The sequence below is a fragment of the Miscanthus floridulus genome, unplaced genomic scaffold (assembly GCF_019320115.1).
Source record: "Miscanthus floridulus cultivar M001 unplaced genomic scaffold, ASM1932011v1 fs_550_6_7, whole genome shotgun sequence".
NCBI classification, from domain to species: Eukaryota; Viridiplantae; Streptophyta; class Magnoliopsida; order Poales; family Poaceae; genus Miscanthus; species Miscanthus floridulus.
The window spans coordinates 1-24844 of NW_027096923.1; the positions used below are offsets into that span (position 1 = coordinate 1).

The window sequence follows — 24844 nt, forward strand, 5'->3', positions numbered from 1 at the left end:
CTGCTCCGGACCAACCCCCTCCAGCACTCCTCCTCAACCCACCTCCGCCGGACCCCCGTCCGCTCGCCGCCGGTGCTGCCCCACAGCCCGTCGGCGCCGGTGTCACCCCACAGCCCACCGGCGCTGCCCTGCTTCGCATCCTTGAGGCCTTGAGGGGACGGAGACGAGACGCCGCCAGTCGCGCCTTGCCACCGTCGGCCGCGGCCTGCTGCAGCTGCTTGAGGGTGTTGGAGAAGCAGACTTGGACGGCCATGGTGGTGTCCGGCAGCCGCAGCGCGCAATAAGTCCATGTCTTGGCCAGCAGACGTTCAACGCCAAGCAAAGCTGTCACGTCCCCTCCAGGTACCGGGACTTCACCTTGTCGTTGTGGTTCACATTTATAATTCTTGCACTTTAATTTCTCATTTTTCTTCCACCTGTGGGATATTATTTTTCCACATTAATTTTTGATTTTTCTTCTTCCACCTGTGAGAGGTTCTTCCCTTGGAACTATGGCCACCAAGCATCCACCTCCATTTGCAGCAGCTTGCAGTTCCTCAAATCAATATTTGTAAATTTAAGCTGTATAGTATAGGAATGCGATATTCTAAATAGATTCTGACTCAATGTCTTTAGATTCCGGTTGGAGCTGTTTGATAAGATGCTTGACAACCCAAAAAGGATTGTATTTGAGAGCACGCAACAATGGTAAGTACATGTTTTGTTAGTGGCCTTTTTCATGTGTTGGAGCTGCTTTTCTCTCTAGGATGACGTTAATGTGATTATTCCCCATTTAGATATGAGGTCCCTCTGCGACAAGAAGAGGTTAATCTGTTGCAATATGGAATTAGTTTTTTTCTAAATGAATAGACAAAACTAGGTACATTCATTTACATCTTATCTAATCTTGTTTATGATTCTTTTCTTTTTAAATTTATATGTAAATGATCTGATGCATGGACACATAATTAGAGAACAATTTAATATACATAGATTTCAATTTTGCTATCACAAATCACCAATATTCTTTCATTGCACTTTGGCTTGTCATTTTGTCAATTACCATTGTTCACCTTGTTCTGGAAGCTCACAAGATTTTCAATTCTTTAAAAGCATCTACCGTGTTCTGCATTTAACAACGGTCAATGGCACTTTCAATTGCACATGTATAAAGGATCAATGTTTTGCCATCTGCATCCATGTGAATTTGTTTGAAGTTCTCCTTTGGCTGCCAAAAACGATCTGGATATCGAACCTTGATCTTTGCTCCCTCTATTCCAAGTTGTTGTAGGATCTCTGTTGTCAAATAGTCAATTTATTTAATCATCAATATGTCAATATTTGTGTAGATTGAGAACATAGAGTTAGTACTTCTGGATTCTTCATTGAAAACACATTTACATTTAGGGAGGGTTTGATATTTATTATTGGAAAGCACATCATTTCTCTTCTACCTGTAACCTGCCTTCCTATACTAGTATTTCAGTTCATGCTAGCTTATAGAAATTGATACGTGGTTATATTCATGAATAATTGTGTGGAGCAGCTATTCTTATAGTTGCCATCTAGTGCTGCATTCCTAGCTACCAAATATCTAACAATTTTACAAATATTATCTTGCCACCTTATTATATCCGTTCTTTTCTGCAAGAGAGCAGCAGCTCCATGTTGTTCAAATTCTAGCATGCATGTTATATAGAGTTTTTTTCATCACTTAGCCACGGCCAACTGTTGCTCTTTCAGCTCTCTGTATGGTAGAATGCTTTTGTGCACTTTACATATGTGTTGACTTATCATGTATTATTTATGCTTGGTGATAAATTTGCTCAGTCCATTGAACTAAAAGATTTGATCTTACAAATTTCATCCGGCTAATTACAATGTTTTCCTTTTGCAACAAAAGATTTGTGGCTTGAAATGTGATTTGTGGCTTGAATAGGTTTCCATACACGCAAGGTATCTTTGTTTCTTGGTTTCTAGTACATGTTAATAGCATGCCCTTTAATAGCATGCCCTTTAACTATGATATTTAATTTTTCTCCCAATATGATTTTTCTATATTAAGTTTTAGCTCCCTCTCCCGTCTGCTCGGTCTCCTTCCCTCCCTCCGCCGGCACCGCCCGTCCCTCCCTCTCCGTACCACCACTGCTGCGCCGCTGGCCATCTATCCGTCGTGCCTCCCGCCACGCCGCCCCACAGTGATGTGCCGCCGAACACACACGTTGATTGCCGAGCTTGCATCATTTTGGATGGAGCCACCTGGTCCCTCAGGTTTCCTTTACCCTCCTTATTCATGCATCTCGCTTTGATGCCCCATTAAAGTAGTGTCAAATTTGTTTGACTATTTAGATTCCCTGATATGGTTACTGTCTGTTAAAGAATGATTACTGTGTTTCCACTTCATTTTTTATTTTTCCTTTTATCTTAGTTTTGGTAAGCATGATGCAGATATAATTCTTCAACATCCTGTTGAACTTCATTAATTCATTATGCGATGATCTAATTGGTTTCTTACAACCATACACATTGATTCAGCTTTGCATTGTTTTTTTCAGAACATACATGTATGTTTTTACTTATGGCGTGATTATAGTTTCATAAAGCAATTCTATTTATTCTATATTTGCATAGGATGCCCATGCTAGAAAAGGCCTTGGTTCGTCAACTAACAACAACAACAACAAAGCCTTTAAGTACCAAACAAGTTGAGGTAGGCTAGAGTTGAAACCCAGCAGAAGCAATCAAGGTTCAGGCACGTGAATAGCTGTCTTCTAAGCATTCCTATCTAAGGCTAAGTCTTTGGGTATATTCCATCCTTTCAAGTCTCCTTTTATTGCCTCTACCCAAGTCAACTTCGGTCTTCCTCTGCCTCTCTTCATGTTACTATCCTGGCTTAGAATTCCGCTACCCACCGGTGCCTCTAGAGGTCTCCGTTGGACATGTCCAAACCATCTCAACCGGTGTTGGACAAGCTTTTCTTCAATTGGTGCTACCCCTAATCTATCATGTATATCATTGTTCCGAACTCGATCCCTTCTTGTATGACCGCAAATCCAACGCAACATACGTATTTCCATGACACTTATCTGTTGAACATGTTGTCTTTTCGTAGGCCAACATTCTACACCATACAACATAGCAGGCTAATCACCGTCCTATAAAACTTGCCTTTTAGCTTTTGTGGTACCCTTTTGTCACATAGGACACTAGATGCTTGCCGCTACTTCATCCACCCTGCTTTGATTCTATGACTAACATCTTCATCAATATCCCCGTCTCTCTGTAGCATTGATCCTAAATATCGAAAGATATCCTTCCTAGGCACTACTTGACCTTCCAAACTAATATCTTCCTCCTCCCGAGTAGTAGTGCCGAAGTCACATCTCATATACTTAGTTTTAGTTCTACTGAGTCTAAAACCTTTGGACTCCAAAGTCTCCCGCCATAACTCCAGTTTCTTATTCATTCATGTCCGGCTTTCATCAACTAGCACTACATCATCCGCGAAAAATATACACCAAGGGATGTCCCCTTGTATGTCCCTTGTGACCTCGTCCATCACTAAGGCAAACAAATAAGGGCTCAAAGCTAACCCTTGATGTAGTCCTATCCTAGTTGGAAAGTCATCCGTGTCTCCATCACTTGTTCGAACTCTAGTCACAACATTATTGTACATGTCCTTAATGAGCCCGACGTACTTCGTTGGGACTTTATGTTTGTCCAAAGCCCACCACATAACATTCTTTGGTATTTTATCATAAGCCTTCTTCAAGTCAATAAAACCATGTGTAGGTCCTTCTTCTTCTCCCTATACCGCTTCATAACTTGTCTTATTAAGAAAATGGCTTCCATGGTTGACCTTTCGGGTATAAAACCAAATTAGTTCATAGAGACCTTCCTGGTTCGTCAACTAAAAGGTTCTTTTTTTCATTTCCCCTTTATGTTTTACTTATCTTATTTTAGACATTCACATTGAGTCAGCACTTGCAACTACATTGTTATGTGGATTGAGTTTGTAAATTTAAGCTATAGACTATACGAATGCAATATTCTAATTAGATTCTGACTCAAATGTCTTTAGATTCCGGTTGGAGCTAGTTGATAAGATGTCTGACAACCCAAAAAGACTTGTATTTGAGAGCACTCAACAGCGGTCAGTACATGCTTTTTTTAATTTTAGTGGCCTTTTTCATGTGTTGTACCTGCTTTTCTCTGTACGATGATGCTAATGTGATCATTGCCCATTTAGGTATGAGGTCCCTTTGCGACAAGATGAGAGGTTACCCTCCTCTCCTCGTAGAACCTCTGCATCAGCTCCACCAAATAGAGGTGCAAAGGGGAATGGATGTACTATAATTTTAATCTGTTGCAGTATGGAGTTAGTATTTTACAAATGACTAGACAAAATTAGATACATTCATTTACAGCTTATCTAATCTTGTTTATGATTTTTTATTTATATTTATATGACCTGATGTATGTACACATAATTAGAGAATAATTTAATATTCATGGATTTTAAATTTTGCTATCTTAAATTTCCATTATTCTTTTCATTCCACTTTGGCTTGTCCTTTTGTTAATTAACACTTTTCATCTTGTTCTTAAAGCTCAGAAGATTTTTCTATTCTTTAAAATCATCTACCTTTGTTGTTTATTATTTTCCTTGTCTGGTCATGACAGTGATGACGACGACTTCATGCCCATTCCCAACTCCCGTTCATCCTCACACATCGACAAATCTAAGGATGTTGGTTCGAGGAAAACTAGGCAAACACGAGCAGGATTGTCGACCCGTGCATGTACAGAGGTGTATACCATTTATTTACTTCTGCACTTTCTTTTCATAAGAGTAATCATTCTAAAGCTCCTCTTCGTATGTATCATTAGTTTGTTTTTTCCTTCAATATACCACAAATCTACTATCATGTCTTTGTTGCCAAATCTCTACTTTTCTATATCTGTTTTGCTTTCTACTACCCCTGCAAAAAAATCAACTACACTACCCCTGCATTAGTTTATCATTCCTACATCCCTTTACCCAATTATTAGTTTTTTTTAATTTGTCTTCTTCTCGACTACCCATGCATCAGTTTATCATTTCTACAGTTGCTTCCTAGAATTCCGAGTGTCTCTTCTTTTTTATCCATTCTTGTCCTTACTATTTCTAAAATTCTTGTTATTTGTCCCAGGCAAGATAAAGGAAAAAGAGAGCTACCTGTCGTTCTTCCATTGTAAATGTTCGGTGCAATCTTAGAGATGTTATTTTCACCACTAACTTGTTGAACCCACAACAATATGCTGCTATCGAAGCTGATGGGTTTGGTCATTTGCTGAGAATGAAGATCGATGCTATCGAGAACAAGAATCTGCTAACCTGGCTATTGGACCACACTGACCCTGATCGTATGTTAATTAGGATTGGTGCAGGCAAGGTCCTTCCGATCACCCCACAAATAATTAGCATGGTTCTTGGTTTGCCTATAGGTGGTGAAAACTTCAAGCAATACTCATGGAAGGAAGGTATCATATTTCGCCAGCAACTTATCTCTGATCTTAACTAAGGTCTCACCAAAGATTATGACATACATATATAAAACCTGCAACAACAGATCTTAAAGGGAAATGTGAACCCCCTCATGAAGAGATGCTTCTTCATGATACTTTGCAACAGGATTCTACTTCCCAGCAGCAGTAACACCATTGGTTCAGTTGATATCAAGAGGACAATGGATCACCAATTGTTCGGAGTTGTTGACTGGTCCTAGGCTGTATTCAATGATCTCCAGATAGTTGTTCGCAGCTGGCACGCCTCACCTTTTATGATAATGCTTTGATAGATCGCTTAACTGCTGTTGATACAACTATAACCACTGATGGTGCACATACTTTTGGTGTCCAACCTGTGAGTCAACTATCTTATCTGTTATATTCCTATTCTTTTTTACAACCATATTATTAAGAAGCTTGTTTTCTTCACTTCAACGCTATCTCTAACAGTTCAAGCCATGGAGTACTACCTGCTATGCTGCTGCAGATGTCCGTGGTGCTCCCTGTCATAACATAAATGTTCCTGCGGTAGGAATACCCAATTTAGACATTCCACGCCTCTAGGATTTGTTATCTGAACCGATAGATGATCTGACTGGCCCACATAGAGAGAGAGTACAGGGTTTCTTTTCTGAGTTTGATCACACACTCTCTCAGAACAAAAGGTCCATTGAGAATTCTATTGCAAACATTGTGAGAGCCCAGCTTCTAGATGATCTGCCTATGTTCAAGTTTTCTGGAAAGAGACTAACCAAGAAGCCATCCAAGATTTATTCACCCTTCAAGCATGGCATTCTGTCTCGTCCTCCACCCAATTTAGAGTTTTCTTTGCGTATGCATGCCTTCCTTTGTGCAGATGACTCTCCATTGAAAAGGTTCATTCTGATTTCATTTTCAAGCTTTCATTCGTTTCCTTCCATACTCCAGAATGCTTATTGAATTCTATTCAGGAAAACTTTGATGCACTTTGGGACTGGTTTTTTATTTGTATGGCAGCCACCAATGATTTCAACTTGATGAACACCACCAGATTCTAAAGTTGAGGCCAATCTTTTCTTACAATGCCTGTGATGTCATAACTGTTGATTTGAACTTGATGATGCTGGTCATCAGTGAGGGACTTAAGATCAACGATTTGTTTCATCGCAAACCGTAGATCTTCAAGTTCCACACTTATGGCAAGTTTCATGCATTACATTTGACTGAGGCTAAACCACACCTTCTTTTCACATAAATGGCCGGTTGCTATGTGGTTTTCTATGGGAAGACTCCTGGGATTTACCTGACTTGGCAGGAGTGCAGCAAGCATGTTCTTGGAGTCAGAAATGCTATATACAAGAAGTATAGCAACTATGAGCAGGTTGTTAGATTTTCAGGCAGCAATGAGAGATGTCAATCTATCTCATGGAGCAGCAGCTCCCCTCCCCTATGATCCGGTTCCTCATGTTGCTACTCCTCAAACCATTGCTCCTTCTGATGGTGATGGTAAGCCTGGTTGCTCTAAGAATGTGTTGATTATCTCACTTGATATCTTGCTGTTTGGACTGTGGATGAAGGTGAGCACTACTTGGCACCACTGCTGCCCCACTTAGGCCTGTGATGACTAGAACTAGAGGATGAATGAGCTATTGTTGTGTCTTACTAATCTGTGTACTCCATTTATGTTTGCGATCTTCTATCTGTTGTTCAAGTACTGCTGCTTACTGATTAGGCTGTTGATGTTGGTATTTTGCCTTGCTTCATTGGTAGTTTGTAAACTTTGAGCAGCTATGACTCCATGGGTAATTACCTAATTAGTCTGAGGCTTTTTTCGTTTTTTTATTCTGAGTGTCATGAATGAGAACAACAATTAGTCTCAGGCCATGTTCTTGCCAAATTTCTTTATTTCATATTGATGTAACCTTTTGTTTGGCTGAAATTTGGTTAAACTGAACCTTACATGCTTCAAATCTGTTGTCTGTTAGGATTATGCACTTGTTCATTAAGCATTGTTCCTTATGCTGCTGTCTTCCTTGTGATCTATTCCTCCCTGTCGTTGGTTGCTGGTTGTTGCCCAGCCAGGCTAGAATCAAACATGATCTCCAACTGGTAGTTGGAGGTAGTTGATGCTGGACTGGGCTGTATGCTTGAAATCAAACACTAGGCCGGCTGGGACAGGCTGTGCAGCTGCAGCAAATTAAACAAGGAGGCCTGTGCACTATGGACCAGGCCGAGCCACCCTTGCGCCCTATATCAAACAGGCCCTAGCTGGTTAGGGTTCTTGTGCTACAATATGTTCACGTGAATCCGATCTGATACGATACTTACATTTTTTTTCTTTAGAATTTTATGGTGATATTAGGCGATGTGTTAACCTCTATATATACCGGCTCAGTCTCTCAGAAGTGTCGCTTTTCCCAATCGGTTGGTTTTTGTCACTTCTCTACAACTAAAAATCAAAATTCAGGTGCTACATCCAAGTGCCAATCGGTTGATTTTTGTCACTTCTCTCTATAACTAGGAATCAAAATTCAGTTGCTACATCCATGTGCCAAAGCTCGGATTTTCTGTTATAACTACAATTACAAATTTGTTGTGTTACATGTAAAGGTGGGAAGTCGTTGTTGATAAATAAAGGAATAGTTTGATATATGCAAGTAATGCAACGGGTTTAAGCTTCGGCACGACGCACTAGTAATAAACTTAAGTAAAGGGGCATTAGACAACACTCAATTCCATACGAAGAGACAAACTGTTCCTGCATTCTTGCTCAGCAGGATAGCTACCCAAAAAATATGCCAAATAAGGTTTTACAGAAACCGATACTGCCTTTCAGATAAAACCAACATCCAAGTCACAGAGCATCAACAACATACAACTGGAGAAGGAAATCGAAGTTGCTATAAAGAGAAATATGACGTATCTAACATCCATCAGCACTAGTACATTTGTGTGGGAGGTAATAAAAAAAAGTAAGTACAAAGAGAAATATGACGTATCTAACATGCCAGCGTCAGATGATATCAACTACTCCTTGCACGCACTCCCCCATCGGCTTGCAAAACATGGCATCCAGAACACATCTGTCCCAACCATGGTACTGATAGTAACCACCAAGAATGTGCTGATCCAATTGGACAATGTCCATTACACTACACAGATTTCTGGCTGTAAAAACGGGTCCCCTTCCATCCTTAGCGCTACGTAAAAAGGAGTATTGACTGTCACTTCCTCTAGTTAGCAATCAATTTGGAAGGTGGCAACTCAAAAGTCAGCAAGTCAGGTACCTGATCCAGAAAAGAAAAAAAAACATGTAAGACTCTACCTGCTTAAAAATTAAGGATTGCAGGAAGCCGTAGAAGGCAGTATGTGCACATTGTGTTCCTCTTTGGGGGTATAATGATTGCACAGAGCCCATTTATGCATCCACTCCCCCACTGAGCCCTTCAAAAATTTATGCATCCATTTACTTCTGAGGCAATCCAAGTACACAAAATAATGACTAGAACCCACGACAAAGTCTCGCTAGGATCTAATCAAAACAACATGACCAGCCACCAATGTCCTAGCAATTGTCAATGAAATTTAAATTGATAATAAACAGCATGGTGCCGACTCTACAAACACATCAAGTGGAATCTGTTATTCATTGAAAACACAGCAAAGGATGTCAATAATGGAAACCATAGGGGAATGTATGGGGGAAAATTCATTGGCACAAACAACAAAAGCTGGGAAATAGTTTTTTCTAGGAAAGATGAGCTATACACAATATACTGTTCCAAATTGTAAGTCGTTCTGGCTCTTCTACATACATAGGTGCATAGCAAAAGCAATATACTTAGAAAAGCCAGAACGACTTACAATTTGGAATGGAGGGAGTACTAGCAACCTAGGGAACCAAAGCGCAAACATAGAATTGAAGAAACTAAAATCCCACAGATGCTCAAGCTAAAATGAAATAGTTTGTATAGCTCAACCTGGCAACAGCGCTGTTCCAATCAGTATATATTTGTATTACTATGATTAAAAGAAGTTCACAAACCATGTTCATACCTGAAGACATTAGCAGAATCATAATTGTAGTATCATGAGTCCTAATTCCAGCCGTAATTAACTAGTACCAATCAAAAACATCCCCAAGATCATCATCATCACCACCATTTCCAAGATCATGCTCTTCTTGCACATCAGCCATCTGTCCGCCGTGCTCTTCGTTCGACCAATTTGAACTATTTTCCTCGTTGAAATCATCCAGTACATTCTAGAAACAAAGAAAATAAGTTATAAATCTAATTGGATAAACTTAACATAATGTATGTCTGTTCAAGAAAAACCTCATTTCCAGGGCCTCTTTCACTTGATGCGCCATCTTGTTTTTGTGTATTGTTAATCTCTGGCAGCACAACATCTTCAATGTTGAGCTGCTTAATTACCTTTTTGAAATACAAATTATCTGCAGAGAAAAGTGAAATTGGTAAATGACAAGCACTAAGCTAGATGAAAGATTAGAAAAAAAATGCAGGTTGACCCACTAATTAAGCGACATCTCACCTCCTGAGCGATGAATTATAGCATCATGGACTAGCAATGGATTTTTTTTCTCCTCAGATTTAAATTTTTGCCGCACCTGATGGCGAGTCTTATCAGGGAATAATTGTTGTATCATTGCAAAATCGCTACCAAATTGTCGAAGACCCTGGTCCAAAATTAATACAATAACATCTTAGCAGAAGATCTAAGGTCATATGAAATTACATATAGCATTCCAAGCGCTTAATTTGTAAAGAAAAATAAACCTCGTAAAACAAGTCAGTATCTGATTTTGACCATTTTCCTCGGGCTGGTTTGTTCATGTAGGATTGGTAGTTCAATTTTGTTGCATTTTGTACATGGTTCTCTGTTCCATCATTGTCAAAGAACCTAGCTTCCTCATCTCTGTAGTCCAAATCATCCATATCTTCTAGTTCAAAGCTTCTGTGCATAAGATAACATATTAACGAAAGAATCGAATAAATGCAAGTAAAAAATTAAAACTATAGTACTCAGTTTGAACCTTTAAATTTTAAATTTTGATCAAGGATGTTTTAAATATTTTAATCTTCAACTTAAATTCAGACAAACCAATCAGCCATTTAAAAAAAAATCATGGCTTTTAAGCTGCATTTCCAGGTGTGAAATAAAATGTCAGGAATGGAATACATAGCACAAAAAGGCTTTTATGCTGCCAAAACAATCAGAAGTTGCTTTTGGAAGGGTCTTGGCTATTCAACAGGTGTATATTATATGAAATAAAATGTCAGGAATGGAATACATAGCACTAGCAGAGTGTGATAGAAGCTTTGATGCAGTCCAAAAAAACTGAAGAATGCAAATAATGACTCTGGAACCAGCAAGAGCAACATCAATGTCATCTTGAAATAGCTTATACTCACTATATCTAGATGCATAGCAAAAGTTATGAACCTGGAAAAGCCAAAATATCTTATAATTTGGAATGGAAGGAGTATGAAATACAAAAATATCCCCTTTGAAAAAATAAATATCTAAACATGCTAGTAAAAATAATTTTGCTAGATGACATATCTGGATGGAAAATTGGAAAGTATGGAGTGGTACACTGGTCCAATATGTTCATTTATGCCCACCCAAATGCCCCAAATCTACTTTGGTTAGATGATATCATACATAGAGAAATAGAAGAAAAAAGAAGTATACCTTGTATTAGAGGATGGCCCAGATGGAGTCTCTTTTGGCTGAAGTCGTCAAGAAAATCATGAGAATTAGCCAAAAAAAAAACAAATATAACAAAAAATTGCCACAAAACTCACATTAACACGCGCTCTAGCTTCTTGTAACAACCTGAGATGTGCTGCACTTAGCTTCATGGGATCTATCTTCTCACTTTCCAGTAAAGTCTTAATCTCTAAAAAATTAAATACCCAATATACAAGAGTGAAAACTCACATTATGCAAAAGTGAAGCTTTGATACTTTTTTTTTAGCCACCAACCTTTTGGTGTCCTCTGACGAATTCTGTGGGTTAGCTTCTTCTCAGGCTTCGCTGCCAATTCATCCTTCAAGGTTCTTTTGCGGCCCCGTGAAGACACCTTGCTTTTATTTTTTTGAACTTTCTGCTGTTGTGACTCTTCTACACCAACCCTTGACTTTTTCCTAGCCTTACGCTTATTACCAGTAGTGTGATCATCACCACTATCATTATCTTCTTCAGCTAATGAAGGTTCAACACAATCTTCATCAAAATAGTCATCAACAGTGTGATTAGGTGTCCCAACTTTTTGCAACTTTTTCCTGCAACATAGTTTCATAGATGATGCTATTTCTCCAACATCCGAATTTGGTTGCTGTTCAACAGTATGATCTAGTGGCTCCCTCTCGTGGTCCTGATCATTTGAATATTGGTCCTCGGTAATAGAATGCTGAAAGAAGAAAAGGAGAGTAATGAGAAACCTTGTAGCAGTCATGTAAATATAGATCATTACATCTTCTAAGCAGAAATATACTGACCTTTTCAGTCATCTGCTGAGATGGGTTACTTAAATTTTCATCAGTCAATTTGTCACTACAGGAATTGCCGATGTTACGCATCTCAGAATTGGTATCTGTAGGAGTACCTACCCCAGAAGCATCCGATAGAGCAAAAGATACAGATTTTGATTTTCCCTTTCCTCTTCCTACAGTAGGTTGAGACTTAAAAGTGAGTACAGCTGTAATGAATATTTTTGCTCTTTATGAGAATATAAGTACCGAGGATATTACCCAATGAAAGGCGAACTATTAACCATGATAACAAAAATTATTTCTGTACATCGCAATATGAATAAGGGCTATGCAGATAATATCACTCAATTCGAAAAAGCTTCAACTGATAGTAAAGGAACATGTGATACTTTATGTCTTGGTTCCTTAGCTAGATTAAGCAAACTATGAAGGAAGAACAAAATTAACTGGAAATTGATCCTTATAAATATAATTACATTTTGACGTAGCTAAGCACAATTGATATAATAGTGTTATGACATGAGGAATTATGTATAGAGGTACAGGGAGAACCCACAGACCGCACCAGATTAAACCAGTGCTGCCCAAGACAGACATGTAGGTACTAAGCGACACAATCCCACCACGCCACGTAGGCCACCTGTGCTGACCTACTAGAACCTGGGTCTCATTGCGTTTGGATTTTTTTGTCATGTCCTGAGAAATCAAAACACATATCTGATTCTTGGTTAGAAGAAGCACATGCGTCTCACTGGTCTTACAGACAGTGGCAAAGGAGAGTAGGAGAGTGCTCTGTGGTGTTCAGCTGGTGCCTGGGACTATGCGAGCTACTCCTAAAGTCGCTCGCCTTGGACTCTTAGTCCCTTTCCTGGGCGAGCTAGTCATATGCATCTATGAGTGTGTGACAATCCTATGGTAGATTGTATCACTGTATGTGTGGGTAGCAAGGGTCTTTATGCCCTCTTGGTTATATCTTTTTTCCTTAATGAAATGTTTGAGAAAAAAGAGAGTTTAATAAGTGGTCCACTAGGATATCTAGTTAAATAGTTAAGGGGCTATGCATACTTACGGAAATTTCAGTGAGTAAAATAGACTTGATCCTTAAATATATTTGGGTAGCAAGTGAAGGAAACTATTATTTAAATAAACAGTTAGTTTAAACCTCAAAAAACTGTTTCAAAAAAACACTTGTGTCTAAAAAACAGCACAGATACAAATCATGGCTTTAAAGATAGCACTAGTGATCACTGACCTGACCATCTGTGCATAAACACAAGCCTGCATGACAGAGCTCAAAGCTCATACTCAAGTATTATTGCAACAATAAGCACATATCTAACAAAAGTAGTTTCAATTCCATTTACTCTAGTGAGATGTTTCGTCCATGAAAAATTGCCCTCAAATAGTCAAATATAAAGAACAACGAGGTCACCCGCACCGCAATCGTTTAAAGTATAGAATACACAGTACATCGAAAGAAAGAAGTTCCCACCAGTAAAAGCTGTTACCTGGGACTTTGCCAACCATTGATTTAGTACCATCGGTAGGAGGATTAATTAGTTCGTTGTGATAGTCTACATCAACAGTAGCATGCACAGCCTATAATATCAATAGCAGTTGATTAAGTAAACTTTATCAATAGCAGTTGATTAAGTAAACTTTTTTGCTATTATATGAAATGCGATAAAGGGCAGATGAAACCTCCTAGATGTAACCTGTGGTGACCAAGCGGCTAGACCGGTGATGGTTTCTTGATCTTTAGGTTCTCTGCACATATCATTGTTGCCGAGACAAACTCCAACCATTGGAGCAACAGCAGCAACATTATTTTTAGTCACAGCAACCTTGGATGAAGCCTTCCCAGGCTTCGGTTGCAATTTAGGACGAAACTTAGCTATTGTTTCCTCTTGAACTGACTCCTCAAGGACACTGTCGAGGTTAGCTAAATTGCAACTTTTACTATTATCAGTTGCCAATAGTCCTTCAGAATCTAGGATCTGCACACTTTCATGACTTTTAGGATCCTGTACCTGATCGTCATGGAGTCTTGTCTGAATATTATTGCCCTTTCCATTTTGTGTAACCACATCTACAGTGGAAGCTTCCACCTTTTGGTTAGTCTTCCGAGATTTGGCTGTTTCCTTAAGGAGCTTCGTCTGTGCCTTTGGCTGGAACTTTGGAACTCTTTCCTCTTCAACTTGTGCATCACACGTGTCCCCAAATTCAACTATATCATCAATAGCCTTGCCACATGAACTGTTAGGTGACACATTGATATCTGAAACCACCGAGTTTTCTTGGTGTATAGCTAACTTAAAAGGATCATCATTGTGCTCACCATCTTGAGAAATCCTGTCTGCAGCAGAAGCATCAGCCAGAGGACCCAGGGGAACTGTCATCGCATCTTCCGATGGTGTGTCGAGAGTACCTTGAGAACCAGCAACAGTATCAACTGACTCACTACCAGGGGACGTCAAGGATGTCCTTTCTTCGCTGATGAGCTCTTTAGAAGAATTGACTTGATTTAAGGCTCCTACTTTCCCATCTCCAGTTTCTTCAGTAGGATTAGGCGCTGCAGATCTCGATGACAGAGCTGTTTTTCGGGGTTTGGGACGGAACTTTGCAGTAGCCTGAACTTCTTCTGAGGCATCAAGGATATTGCCAAAGTTGGCCTCATCATCAATCATCTGTGTGGCCGTTGTGGTTTACAGCAGGGTATCTTGAACTTTGAGTGCCACTGAAAGCCTGAAAGGAATATTGCAGATTTAGGAAGCAGCAATGGGGGAAAACATAGAATCAGATAAGTAAAAAAGAAAATAAAATCCTTAGGACCTGTAGAGTTAGGATGGGGTATTCAACCAGAATGTACTGGAACTTAATATAAATTTGAACTAAATACACAACTACCAAATGAATGCACCAATGCAAAGAGCCTTTAATGGAACCAATAATTTACAAGGATCGGAAGCAGTAGATGAAGGAAATATGGTGCAATATCACGTGTGAGTAACAGTGGGGACAACTGGCAGTGACATAACTAAGCCGCAGCAAAAGTACTCAACGACAACAATGGATACGCTCTACAGCAGAACGGACAAATAAAATCCAGGAAAGTTGGGGCAATGCCTGATTGGTTTATGACAACGAAGCAGAGAAAGCCATATATTAGCATCATCTGTAACATATCCATGCCCAACTCTCAATTTTCTCAATATGCCCAAGTCAGCAAATACTAAATGTTATAACAAAATGCTAGGCGCTAGGCAGGCGATGAGACTCTGCCTAGCACCTAGACGTTTGTACTTTTTGCATACTATAGTAATGCTATTAAATAGAGGAAATTTGGCATGTTAACTTAAATAACGTGACATTATCATGCATCCATGAGTTTCAAGGTCACAGTTTGTCACTCTCCACCTCTGATTTGTCTCACTTTTATAGCTTTCTTTAAACTGTTTCAGCGTTCATGACCTTTCATCCGGGTAAAATCAAGCGTACACAGCGCTGCCTTAGGGTTTAACTGTTTATAAGTGGACACAAAAAATTGCACTAGCACTTCAACAGTGATGGATCGACGCAGCGTGCATAAAAAGAATAATCTATGACAACAACAATGGGCAGATGGGCTGCGACAACGGGGATACATCCAATCAAAAGGAAGCTAACTGGGTTTATTTAGGGCTTACCAGTGGCACAAGGAATCGAATCAACCACTGCAGGAGGCGATGCATAGAGGAGAGAGAGAGAGAGGGAAGAACCGATGCAAGATTCTGAAGCGGAGGCTGACCTCCGACCTCCGGCTCCGGCTCAACGTGCGCAACGGCGGAGGGCGGACGTTGCGGCGGCCACGAAGTAGGCCGTGGAAGTGTCGGTGGCGGCCGTGGCGCCGGTGGCCGAGGTGGTGGTGATGGCCGTGGAGGCGGCGGTGGCGGTGGCAGCCAAGGGCGGGGCCGGGGCGGCGACGCGGAGGTCGGTGGCTATCTTTCTCTCCGATGGGTCGACCACGACTGCGGGAGATCTCCGACTGCGGATGCTCCTAAGGAAGGACGGAATTAATCAAATGAACCAACCGCGTCTTCTGGAAGGAAAGGATGTCGAACACAAACGAACACCAGGGGAGAACCGGAGAGGGAGCGCGACCGCTGTCCGGCGGGGGCGGGGTTGTCCGCCTCGGACGGAGCGGCGGCGGAGGCAGGGAGGGGTCTCCTGGGCTTGTTCTCCCTCGGCGACCGAAGCGGGGCCTCGGGGCAGGGAGTGTGGTGATGGTGGAGGAGCAGGCGGCGGGGCGCGGCAGGAGTCGCTGTGCGTGCGCGCGTGGAGGGTGGAGGCCGCCGATTGCGCTGACTGCTGGGAAAGGCCCATCCGGCCATCCCCAAGCCCAGATGTTCCGGCGCCCACTGCTCCCGCCTTGCCCGTGGCTCCCACCAACCCGACCGGATGAAGATATATTAATCATATCAAATCATATTTTCTACAAAATTAAATAAAGATAATTTTTATATAAAAATTATAGATATCGACGAGATCTACAACTTTCTAGTTTTGAGTTTTTTCATTTGAAATCATTAAGATGTAAAAAAAAGTAATGACATATTTAGACTTAAGGGTATTTTTTAATTTTCATGTGACGGCGTTAGAGCCTAAACTGACGGTAGTGGCGAATTTTTTTTAATTTTAATATTTTTATAACTAATTTCAAATCTAACACTGCAAGTTTTTTTTTAAAAAAACTAATACTTTTGGCCGCGCCTATTGCTCTGGCGCAGCCAAATGCCTGTGACGCGCCATGCATGGTGGCGCGACAGAGGTCTGACGTGGCGACGACCGGTTTCGGTGACCGTTGACGTGGTAACTCTGGCCGCGCCACCGTGCCGCGCCCTGATCCATGGCGCGGCAGAGCCGAATAAACACCGCGTGGTCGGTCGCCGGCCCGCACGCACCCTGCCCGCCCGCCAGCCGCCGCGCAGCGCCCGACACCAGCGCCCGCCCGACCACGCCGTGCCCGGCCACTCCCGCCGCGCAGCGCCCGCGTCGGTTGCGTCACGAACGCTAGCGCGTTAAGGCTGCCCGCTCCTAAGGTACCTCCTCTCGATTTCATATTTTTTTTTGCTTATTATTGATTTAGGATAGTTAGTAATTTAGGATAGTTAGGGTTGATTTCATATTTTTTTTATTATTATTGATTTAGGATAATTAGTGATTTATGATAGTTAGTAATTTGGGATAGTTAAGGTTTTATGATTGGTATTGATTTATGATAGTTAGTGATTTAGGATAGTTAGGTTAGTGAATTTATTTGTGATTTATGTAGGTTTGAGGTTGTGTGTTCTAGTATACTTAGGATTTTGGGTTTAGGGATTGTTTATGTATTTATTATTTAGTTTATAGTTAGTTATTTAGTTAGGAATTTTGGGCATAGATACTAGTTTACTCTAAACCCAAAAGGGTTTAGGTATTTTAGGGATTGATTATGTATTTATTATCTAGTATAGTTAGGATTTTGAGTTTAGGGATTTAGGATAGTTAGGTTAGTGATTTGTTTATGAACTTACTAATTTTAATTTAAATTTTGTTAATTTGAATACTCTAACGCTTTGTTTATCAATTCGTAACAGGATGGCTCCTCCCACGCAGCACCCGTTGTATCCCATTCTTGAGGTGGAGTACGACGACCAGCACTGAGCACGCATCTTAAGTGACAATGACGCAGAGGTGACCTTGCCTCCTTTGAGGCCCCACACGTACACTAGGGCGCACCAGTGGGACGAGCGTTATGCGCCGTACATACGGCGTGTCGGCTTCCTCGAGCTTGTCCGTGTTGTCAACCATGGTCTTTCGCCCCTTGATACAGCACTACTTACTGCAGCTATAGACAGGTGCGAGTGCATTCTTTGTACGTAAACTTTTGTCGGGGGCCAAATACCAGGGTACCCCAGAAGGTAGAACCAATAACCACCGAACGTGAAAAACTTCTGGACGCATAAGGGCGTCGTGTCATCCCTTGTTCGAGTGACAGGAGTTCGGTTCCGCCTCGCCCGACACCTTTGGGACGGGCTCGGTCTCGCCCGAGGGCCGAGGGATAAACTCCGTCTCGCCCGACGCCTTTAGGGCGGGCTCGGTCTCGCCCGAGGGCTGAGGGATGGATTCCGTCTCGCCCGATCCCAGAGGGGCGGGGTCAGCCTCACCCGACGCCTTTGTGGGATAAGCCTGCCTCGCCCAAAGGCTCATGGCTAATCTCCGTCTCGCCCGACGCCTTTAGGGCGGGCTCGGTCTCGCCCGAGGGCTGAGGGATGGACTTCGCCTCGCCCGATGGCCAAGAACGAGCCTCGCCCTGATCGATATCTATCCCTCATAATGATGGGTACAGGACGAGACAAAACGTTCGGGTCAACCATGGTTCCAAGGACCATACCCTGCGCCCTAGCAGGAAAAGGACTGCCAGGGAACGACAGGATTGATGCTTTAGACCCTTCCGGGCGCCGCAGAACCCAAAAGGCATTACAGGTGCGTGCACCTCGCCCTGTAGAGTTGTAGGCGCCGCCTTCAGCTCTGGGACACGGAACCCGACGAAGATATACGACAACCGCTACGCTCCAAGAAAGGATTTGCTATCTCCACGAACGACGAATATTCCGTCACCACGCTGTGGACCCGAGGGAGCGGCGCCCGCTTCCCGACCCCTCAGGTCCACCCAGTCAGAAGGCCTTAGCCACGGCGCTACACCGGACCCCGACCCCGCGTTCCTCCAACGAGGACTCATAGGAACCAGAAGGCGTGCGGAGCAAGGCTGGGGGAGGCTCATAAGTCAAAACCACTGTACTACAGCCCATACCCTGCGTAGGGCAACATTATGTGACTAACCTGACATCCTACAGAGGCATCGACAACATTGTAAGCGCTTATCTTCCTTCGCACTCATCAGAATGAAGGACCTGACCAAGTAGACGTGAGCCACAAGACTAAGTAGAGTACGCATCCTAGAGCCCTCACCCTTGTAAAGCTAGCCCCCTTCATCTATAAAAGGGGATGTGCTTCCTCCATCAGGAGCTGGGAAAAAAGGAAGACCGAACAAGAAAACGCACTCATACACACAGTCAAGCGGCTACGAAGCTCTTGACCACCTTTCAACCCTTCCATCAGAGACTTGGGACTAGTCCCTCTCTCGATCGTTTATACCCCTTACTATAGACCGTTCACGGTGCTAATAACACAAGCAGCAGTAAACTGGACGTAGGGACGTTCCGCCCGAACCAGTATAAATCTTGTGTCCTTTAGCGCACCATCCGAGCCTAACGCGCATTACTATAAATTTACTTGTCGGTGCTTGTGCGAAACACCGATAGTTGGCGCGCCAGGTAGGGGGCTTGCGCGTTCCAAATCAGGCCTCGGATGGCCACCCACGCAATCACCTAGGCCCCGGGCGCACACATGCGTTTCGGCGACCTAGATTTCGTCATCAGACTAAGAGGAGAGCTGGCGCTGACTCACTCAATCGCCCCATCTCCCCCTTCCATCAACCTCAGCCGTCTCAGGCTTGAGGGCCCGCCGGGTAACTCCCGGGGAGTCCCGTCACCCAAGGAGGCCTCTCACAACGCCGCCCTGTGTCCGGAAGGGTCCATACGGAGCGCCCCGACAGCGTTTCCGTTCGGTCTCCGCAACGCTGCGGCGACCGCTGGCCGCCTTCTGGCGCTACGTGTGGCTCAATCACCCATGGACATCGAGTTCGTGGGGCGATTGAGCGGGATACGGAGACCCTCTACGAGCTCCTCAACGAGGAGCCAATATCGCTCTCCAGCTCGGATTCCAATAGGGGGAGCCACCACCCTTCCCGGGAATGCTTCATGACGCAGACCCCCGACGGTCACGTCGAAAGCGCCTCTAGGGAAGAGGCCACCCCTACAAACAATCCTGACAGCAGATCTGGGGAAGAGAGGACAGCCCCATCTCACCTAAGGATGGAGCAGCTAAGGGCTCGTCAGCAAGAGATCGATGAGGCCGGGCAAGGGCTCGCCCAAGAATACGCGGACATCAATCGCGAGATTGAACGCCGCAAAGACGGGGGGCACGCGCGCGCCACGGCCCGCACCGTACATCAAAGGATCCTCACCGACGATGGAGCCCTTCCTCACTTCGCCTGAGCCAGCCAGAACATCGCCGCAGCAACCGCCTTGCTGCATGGCCTTCCGGAGGCCGCGACGTCCGAGGATCGCCGCGCTCGCCGGGAGATTCGCACGTTGCTCGAGCGTGCAGCGGCGCAGCAGGCGGAAAGTTCGTTGTCTCGACGACGCGAACCTGACACCAGCCAACACGCGCCCTCAGTGCGTCCCACCAAGGATGCATCTGTACACCAAACACCGCCAGCCAGCGGGCAGCCCTCCGTCGTCCCTGTACATCAACGCCTCGGCCATGGCCGCGACGTACGCAGCATCATCGACGCTCGGAGACGTGCCCATGGCGACGATGGAGAAGCAGCACACCACGGCTATCGTCCCCAGCGTGGTGGGCGCTACGACAGCAACGAGGACCGAAGCCTGAGCCTCGGCCTGCCAGGCCCTCAGGCCTTCGCCCGACACATCCTCAACGCTGCGTTCCCCCTAAGGTATCGACCGCCCACCAACATCCCTAAATATTCTGGCGAAACAAATCCCGGGCTTTGGCTCGAAGACTATCGGCTTGCATGTCAGGCCGGTGGTGCGAATGATGACAACTTCATTATTCGCAATCTCCCGCTATTCTTGGCCGACTTGGCGCGAGCATGGCTGGAGCACTTATCGTCTAATGCTATTCAGAGTTGGGCGGATCTGACGGAGATCTTCGTGGGTAACTTCCAGGGCACATACAAACGCCCTGGAAACCCATGGGACCTCAAAAACTGCCGCCAGAAGGCTGATGAAACCCTTCGCGAGTACATTCGGCGCTTCTCTCGACAGTGCAATGAGCTCCCTAACATCGCCAACACCGACGTGATAGGAGCCTTTCTGTCCGGAACAACCTGCGAATCCCTGGTCCACAAGTTAGGACGCAGGGGCCCGCAAACTACCAAGGAACTCCTGGACATCGCCACCAGTCACGCCTCTGGAGAGGAGGCGGTCGGAGCCATATTTGATCGCTCCGACGGAAAGATGAGGCGGGACGAGGACACCGGCGAAGGCGCCTCTAACCATCCCGCCAAAAAGAAAAATAAGAAGCAATGGCACGACAACCCGCTCGTGTCCGCCGCCGACCGCAAAGGTGGCCGGAAGCCTACGGAAGGCACTCCGAACCACTTCGAGAAAATGCTCGAGGGGCCATGCCCAAACCACGCCTTCCCGGCCAAGCACCTATACAAGGAATGCGGCCTTATGCGCAAATACTTGGCTGGGGGCCTTAATAAGGAGGAGCAGGGGAAGGAGCCTGTTTCCACCACTGACGACACGGAGGAGAAGGACGACACCTTCCCAACGCCGACCGGTGCCCTCATGATCTTCGGAGGATCAACGGCCTACGACTCTAGGCGCCGCCAGAAGGTCGCACGTCGTGAGGTCTATACCGCTGGATCGGCCACGCCAGCCTTTCTCCGGTGGTCGGAATCCGCCATAACCTTCGACCGGACCGACCATCCGGATGCCATCCCACACCTGGAAAGGTATCCGCTTGTTGTCGACCCAATCGTCGGTCCAAAGCGGCTCACCAAGGTACTGATGGATGGGGGCAGCGGCCTCAACATCATGTACGCCAAGACGCTCGACGAGATGGGCGTCGACCGAACGCACCTCTGTCCCGTCCGAGCACCTTTTCATGGCGTCGTGCTGGGAAGGCAAGCCGTGCCACTAGGGCAGATCGACCTGCCCGTCACTTTTGGGGATCGGTCCAATTACCGGACTGAGACCCTCACCTTCGATGTAGTGGGGTTCCCGGGGACTTTCCACGCCATCCTAGGGCGACTATGCTACGCGAAGTTCATGGCCGTACCCAATTACACGTACCTGAAGCTGAAGATGTCGGGTCCCCATGGGGTCATCACCATCGGCACCTCCTTCCAGCGCGCTTACGAGTGTGAGGTCGAATGCTGCGGACACGCATCCGCAGTCATCGCATCCGAAGAGCTCGTCATGCTCAGGGAGGAGGTCATTGAAGGGACACCCGACGCAAAGAAGTCGTCCGGATCGTTCGAATCGGCAGAAGGCTCCAGGGACGTCCTCTTGGATCCCAGTACCTCTGAGGGCAAAAAAGTCCGAATCGGGACCGCGCTCTCCTCCGAATAGGAAAGCGCGCTCGTCGACTTCCTCCGCGCCAACAAGGATATCTTTGCGTAGAAACCCTCGGATATGCCAGGCATCCCGAGGGAGGTCGCCGAGCATACTCTCCAAATCCTCCCGGGCTCCAAGCCGGTGAAACAACGCCTACGCCGCTTCGACGAGGAGAAACGCAGGGCCATCGGCGAGGAGATAGCCAAACTACTGGCCGTGGGATTCATTAAGGAAGTATACCACCCAGAGTGGTTAGCAAATCCTGTTCTTGTCCGAAAAAAGAGCGGGAAATGGAGAATGTGTGTCGATTATACCGGCCTCAACAAAGCGTGTCCAAAGGATCCGTTTCCTTTGCCACGAATAGACCAAATAGTCGATTCCACCTCGGGGTGCGAAACCCTTTGCTTCATTAACGCATACTCCGGCTACCATCAAATCGCGATGAAAAAATCCGACCAGCTCGCGACATCTTTTATCACGCCCTTCGGATCGTTTTGCTACATTTCAATGCCATTCGGTCTGAAGAATGCAGGGGCAACGTACCAGCGCTGTATGCTTAATTGCTTCGGGGACCTCATCGGGCGAACCGTTGAGGCCTATGTCGACGACATCGTAGTCAAATCCAAGCGAGCTGACCACCTTGTCGCCGACCTTGAACGAACCTTTGCGAAACTCCGGGCAAACGGCATCAAACTCAATCCCGAAAAATGTGTTTTCGGGGTCCCGAGGGGCATGCTGCTTGGCTTCATCGTATCCGAGCGTGGCATCGAAGCCAACCCGGAGAAAATATCAGCCATCACAAGGATGGGCCCAATCCAAAACATAAAGGGGGTTCAGAGAATCACAGGGTGCCTTGCCGCCCTTAGCCGATTCATTTCACGCCTCGGCGAACGAGGACTCCCCCTTTATCGACTCCTGAAGAAAACTGACTGCTTTGAGTGGACAGCCGAGGCTCAGGAGGCGCTTGACATGGTTAAACAATTTTTAACTAAGCCGCCGGTCCTAGTTCCTCCACGCGACGGAGAATCTCTCCTACTATATATATCGGCCACCACCCAAGTGGTTAGCTCTGCCTTAATAGTAGAGCGAGAGGAAGAGGGGCACGCCTTCAAGGTGCAGCGCCCTGTATATTTCATCAGCGAGGTGTTATCCGACTCCAAAACCCGCTACTCCCAGATCCAGAAACTCCTCTACACCGTCCTCATCACCAAAAGGAAGCTACACCGCTACTTCGAGTCACACCCCGTGACAGTGGTGATGTCGTTCCCCCTCGGTGAGGTCGTTCGTAGCCATGACGCTACGGGAAGAACCGCAAAGTGGGCACTCGAGCTGATGGATCAGGGCATTTCTTATGTCCCCCGAACGGCGATCAAATCTCAGGCACTAGCTGACTTCATCGCGGAGTGGACCGAGGTCCAGATGCCACCAGCAACCGTCGATCAAGAGTACTGGATAATGTACTTCGACAGATCGCTGATGAAGAAGGGCGCCGGAGCAGGACTTGTCTTTGTATCCCCCCTCGGGGTCCACATGAGGTACATGGTTCGGCTTCATTTCCCCTCATCAAACAATACTGCAGAATATGAAGCGCTCATCAACGGCCTACGAATCGCCATTGAGCTAGGCATCCGATGCCTCGACGTCAGAGGCGACTCTCAGCTGGTCGTCAACCAGGTCATGAAAGAGTCAGGCTGCCACGATACCAAGATGGAGGCGTACTATCAAGAGGTCCGACGTCTAGAGGACAAATTCGACGGCCTCGAACTCAATCATATCCCCAGGCACCTCAACAAAGCGGCCGACACGCTCGCAAAAGCAGCATCCAGCCGAGAGCCAGTTCCAACAGGCGTCTTTGCCAGCGATCAACACAAACCCTTGGTACGCTACGCGGGGTCGGAACAAGCCAACGATGGCCCTTCTAGTCCGACCCCCAAGACCGGTCCGCCAACTGCTCCACCCGACCCCAAGGTCATGGAGCTTGAAGAGGACCCAGCAGTGGAGTCTGATCCTCCCAATGACTGGAGAACGCTTTACCTCGACTATCTCCTCCACGACGTACTATCGACCGACAAGACAGAAGCCCGACGGCTCGCACGACGCGCCAAATCCTTCGTTCTTGCAGAGGGCGAACTCTACAAACGAAGTCACATCGGAATTCTACAACTCTGTATCCCTGGTGAACAGGGAAAACTTCTGCTGAGCGACATCCACGGTGGAGCATGCGGTCATCATGCCGCACCAAGAACCTTGGATGGGAATGCATTCCGACAAGGTTTCTACTGGCCCACTGCAGTAGCCGATGCCGAGCAAATTGTACGCACCTGCGAAGGGTGCCAATACTACGCTCGGCAAACACACCTCCCGGCCCAGGCTCTCCAGATGATCCCCATCATGTGGCCCTTCACGGTCTGGGGGCTCGACCTGGTTGGGCCACTTAAAAAGGCGCCCGGGGGCTTTACCCACCTGCTTGTCACCATAGACAAGTTTACAAAATGGATTGAAGCTCGGCCAATATCCACAATCAAATCCGAACAAGCTATGTTGTTCTTTCTCGACATCATCCATCGCTTTGGAGTACCGAACTCC

At 45.3% G+C, this 24844-nt stretch overlaps 1 protein-coding gene and 1 pseudogene across 4 annotated transcripts; one reads left to right on the plus strand and one right to left on the minus strand.

Moving 5' to 3' along the window:
• The first annotated feature begins 491 nt into the window (after positions 1-491).
• LOC136532221 (uncharacterized) lies at positions 492-5816 on the plus strand (annotated as a pseudogene).
• A 2449-nt stretch (positions 5817-8265) lies between these two features.
• LOC136532220 (uncharacterized) lies at positions 8266-16384 on the minus strand. 4 transcript variants are annotated; one of them, XM_066524822.1, is made up of 13 exons: positions 16153-16384; positions 15817-16053; positions 13745-14774; positions 13538-13628; positions 12036-12202; positions 11521-11947; positions 11340-11434; positions 11227-11264; positions 10308-10485; positions 10063-10207; positions 9846-9964; positions 9565-9772; positions 8266-8795 (listed from the first exon to the last, which is right to left on the minus strand). In XM_066524822.1, the coding sequence occupies exons 3-12, from the start codon at positions 14714-14716 to the stop codon at positions 9626-9628; spliced, it is 2379 nt and encodes a 792-aa protein (XP_066380919.1). In that variant the 5' UTR covers positions 14717-14774; positions 15817-16053; positions 16153-16384; the 3' UTR covers positions 8266-8795; positions 9565-9625. The 4 variants fall into 4 exon arrangements, with proteins under 4 accessions (XP_066380919.1, XP_066380917.1, XP_066380920.1 ...); XM_066524820.1 differs by having other exon boundaries at positions 15817-16065; XM_066524823.1 differs by having other exon boundaries at positions 16140-16384.
• Positions 16385-24844: the final 8460 nt, after the last annotated feature.

What these genes read in the sequence shown, in the direction of transcription:
- LOC136532220 (XM_066524822.1), bottom strand. Translation starts at nt 14,716, where the DNA reads ATGATTGATGATGAGGCCAACTTTGGCAATATCCTTGATGCCTCAGAA. An exon ending in CTCAGCAGATGACTGAAAAG is followed by an intron (nt 11,948 to 12,035) that starts GTCAGTATATTT and finishes TTCTTCTTTCAG; the next exon opens with CATTCTATTACCGAGGACCA. An exon ending in TATAATTCATCGCTCAGGAG is followed by an intron (nt 9,965 to 10,062) that starts GTGAGATGTCGC and finishes TTTTCTCTGCAG; the next exon opens with ATAATTTGTATTTCAAAAAG.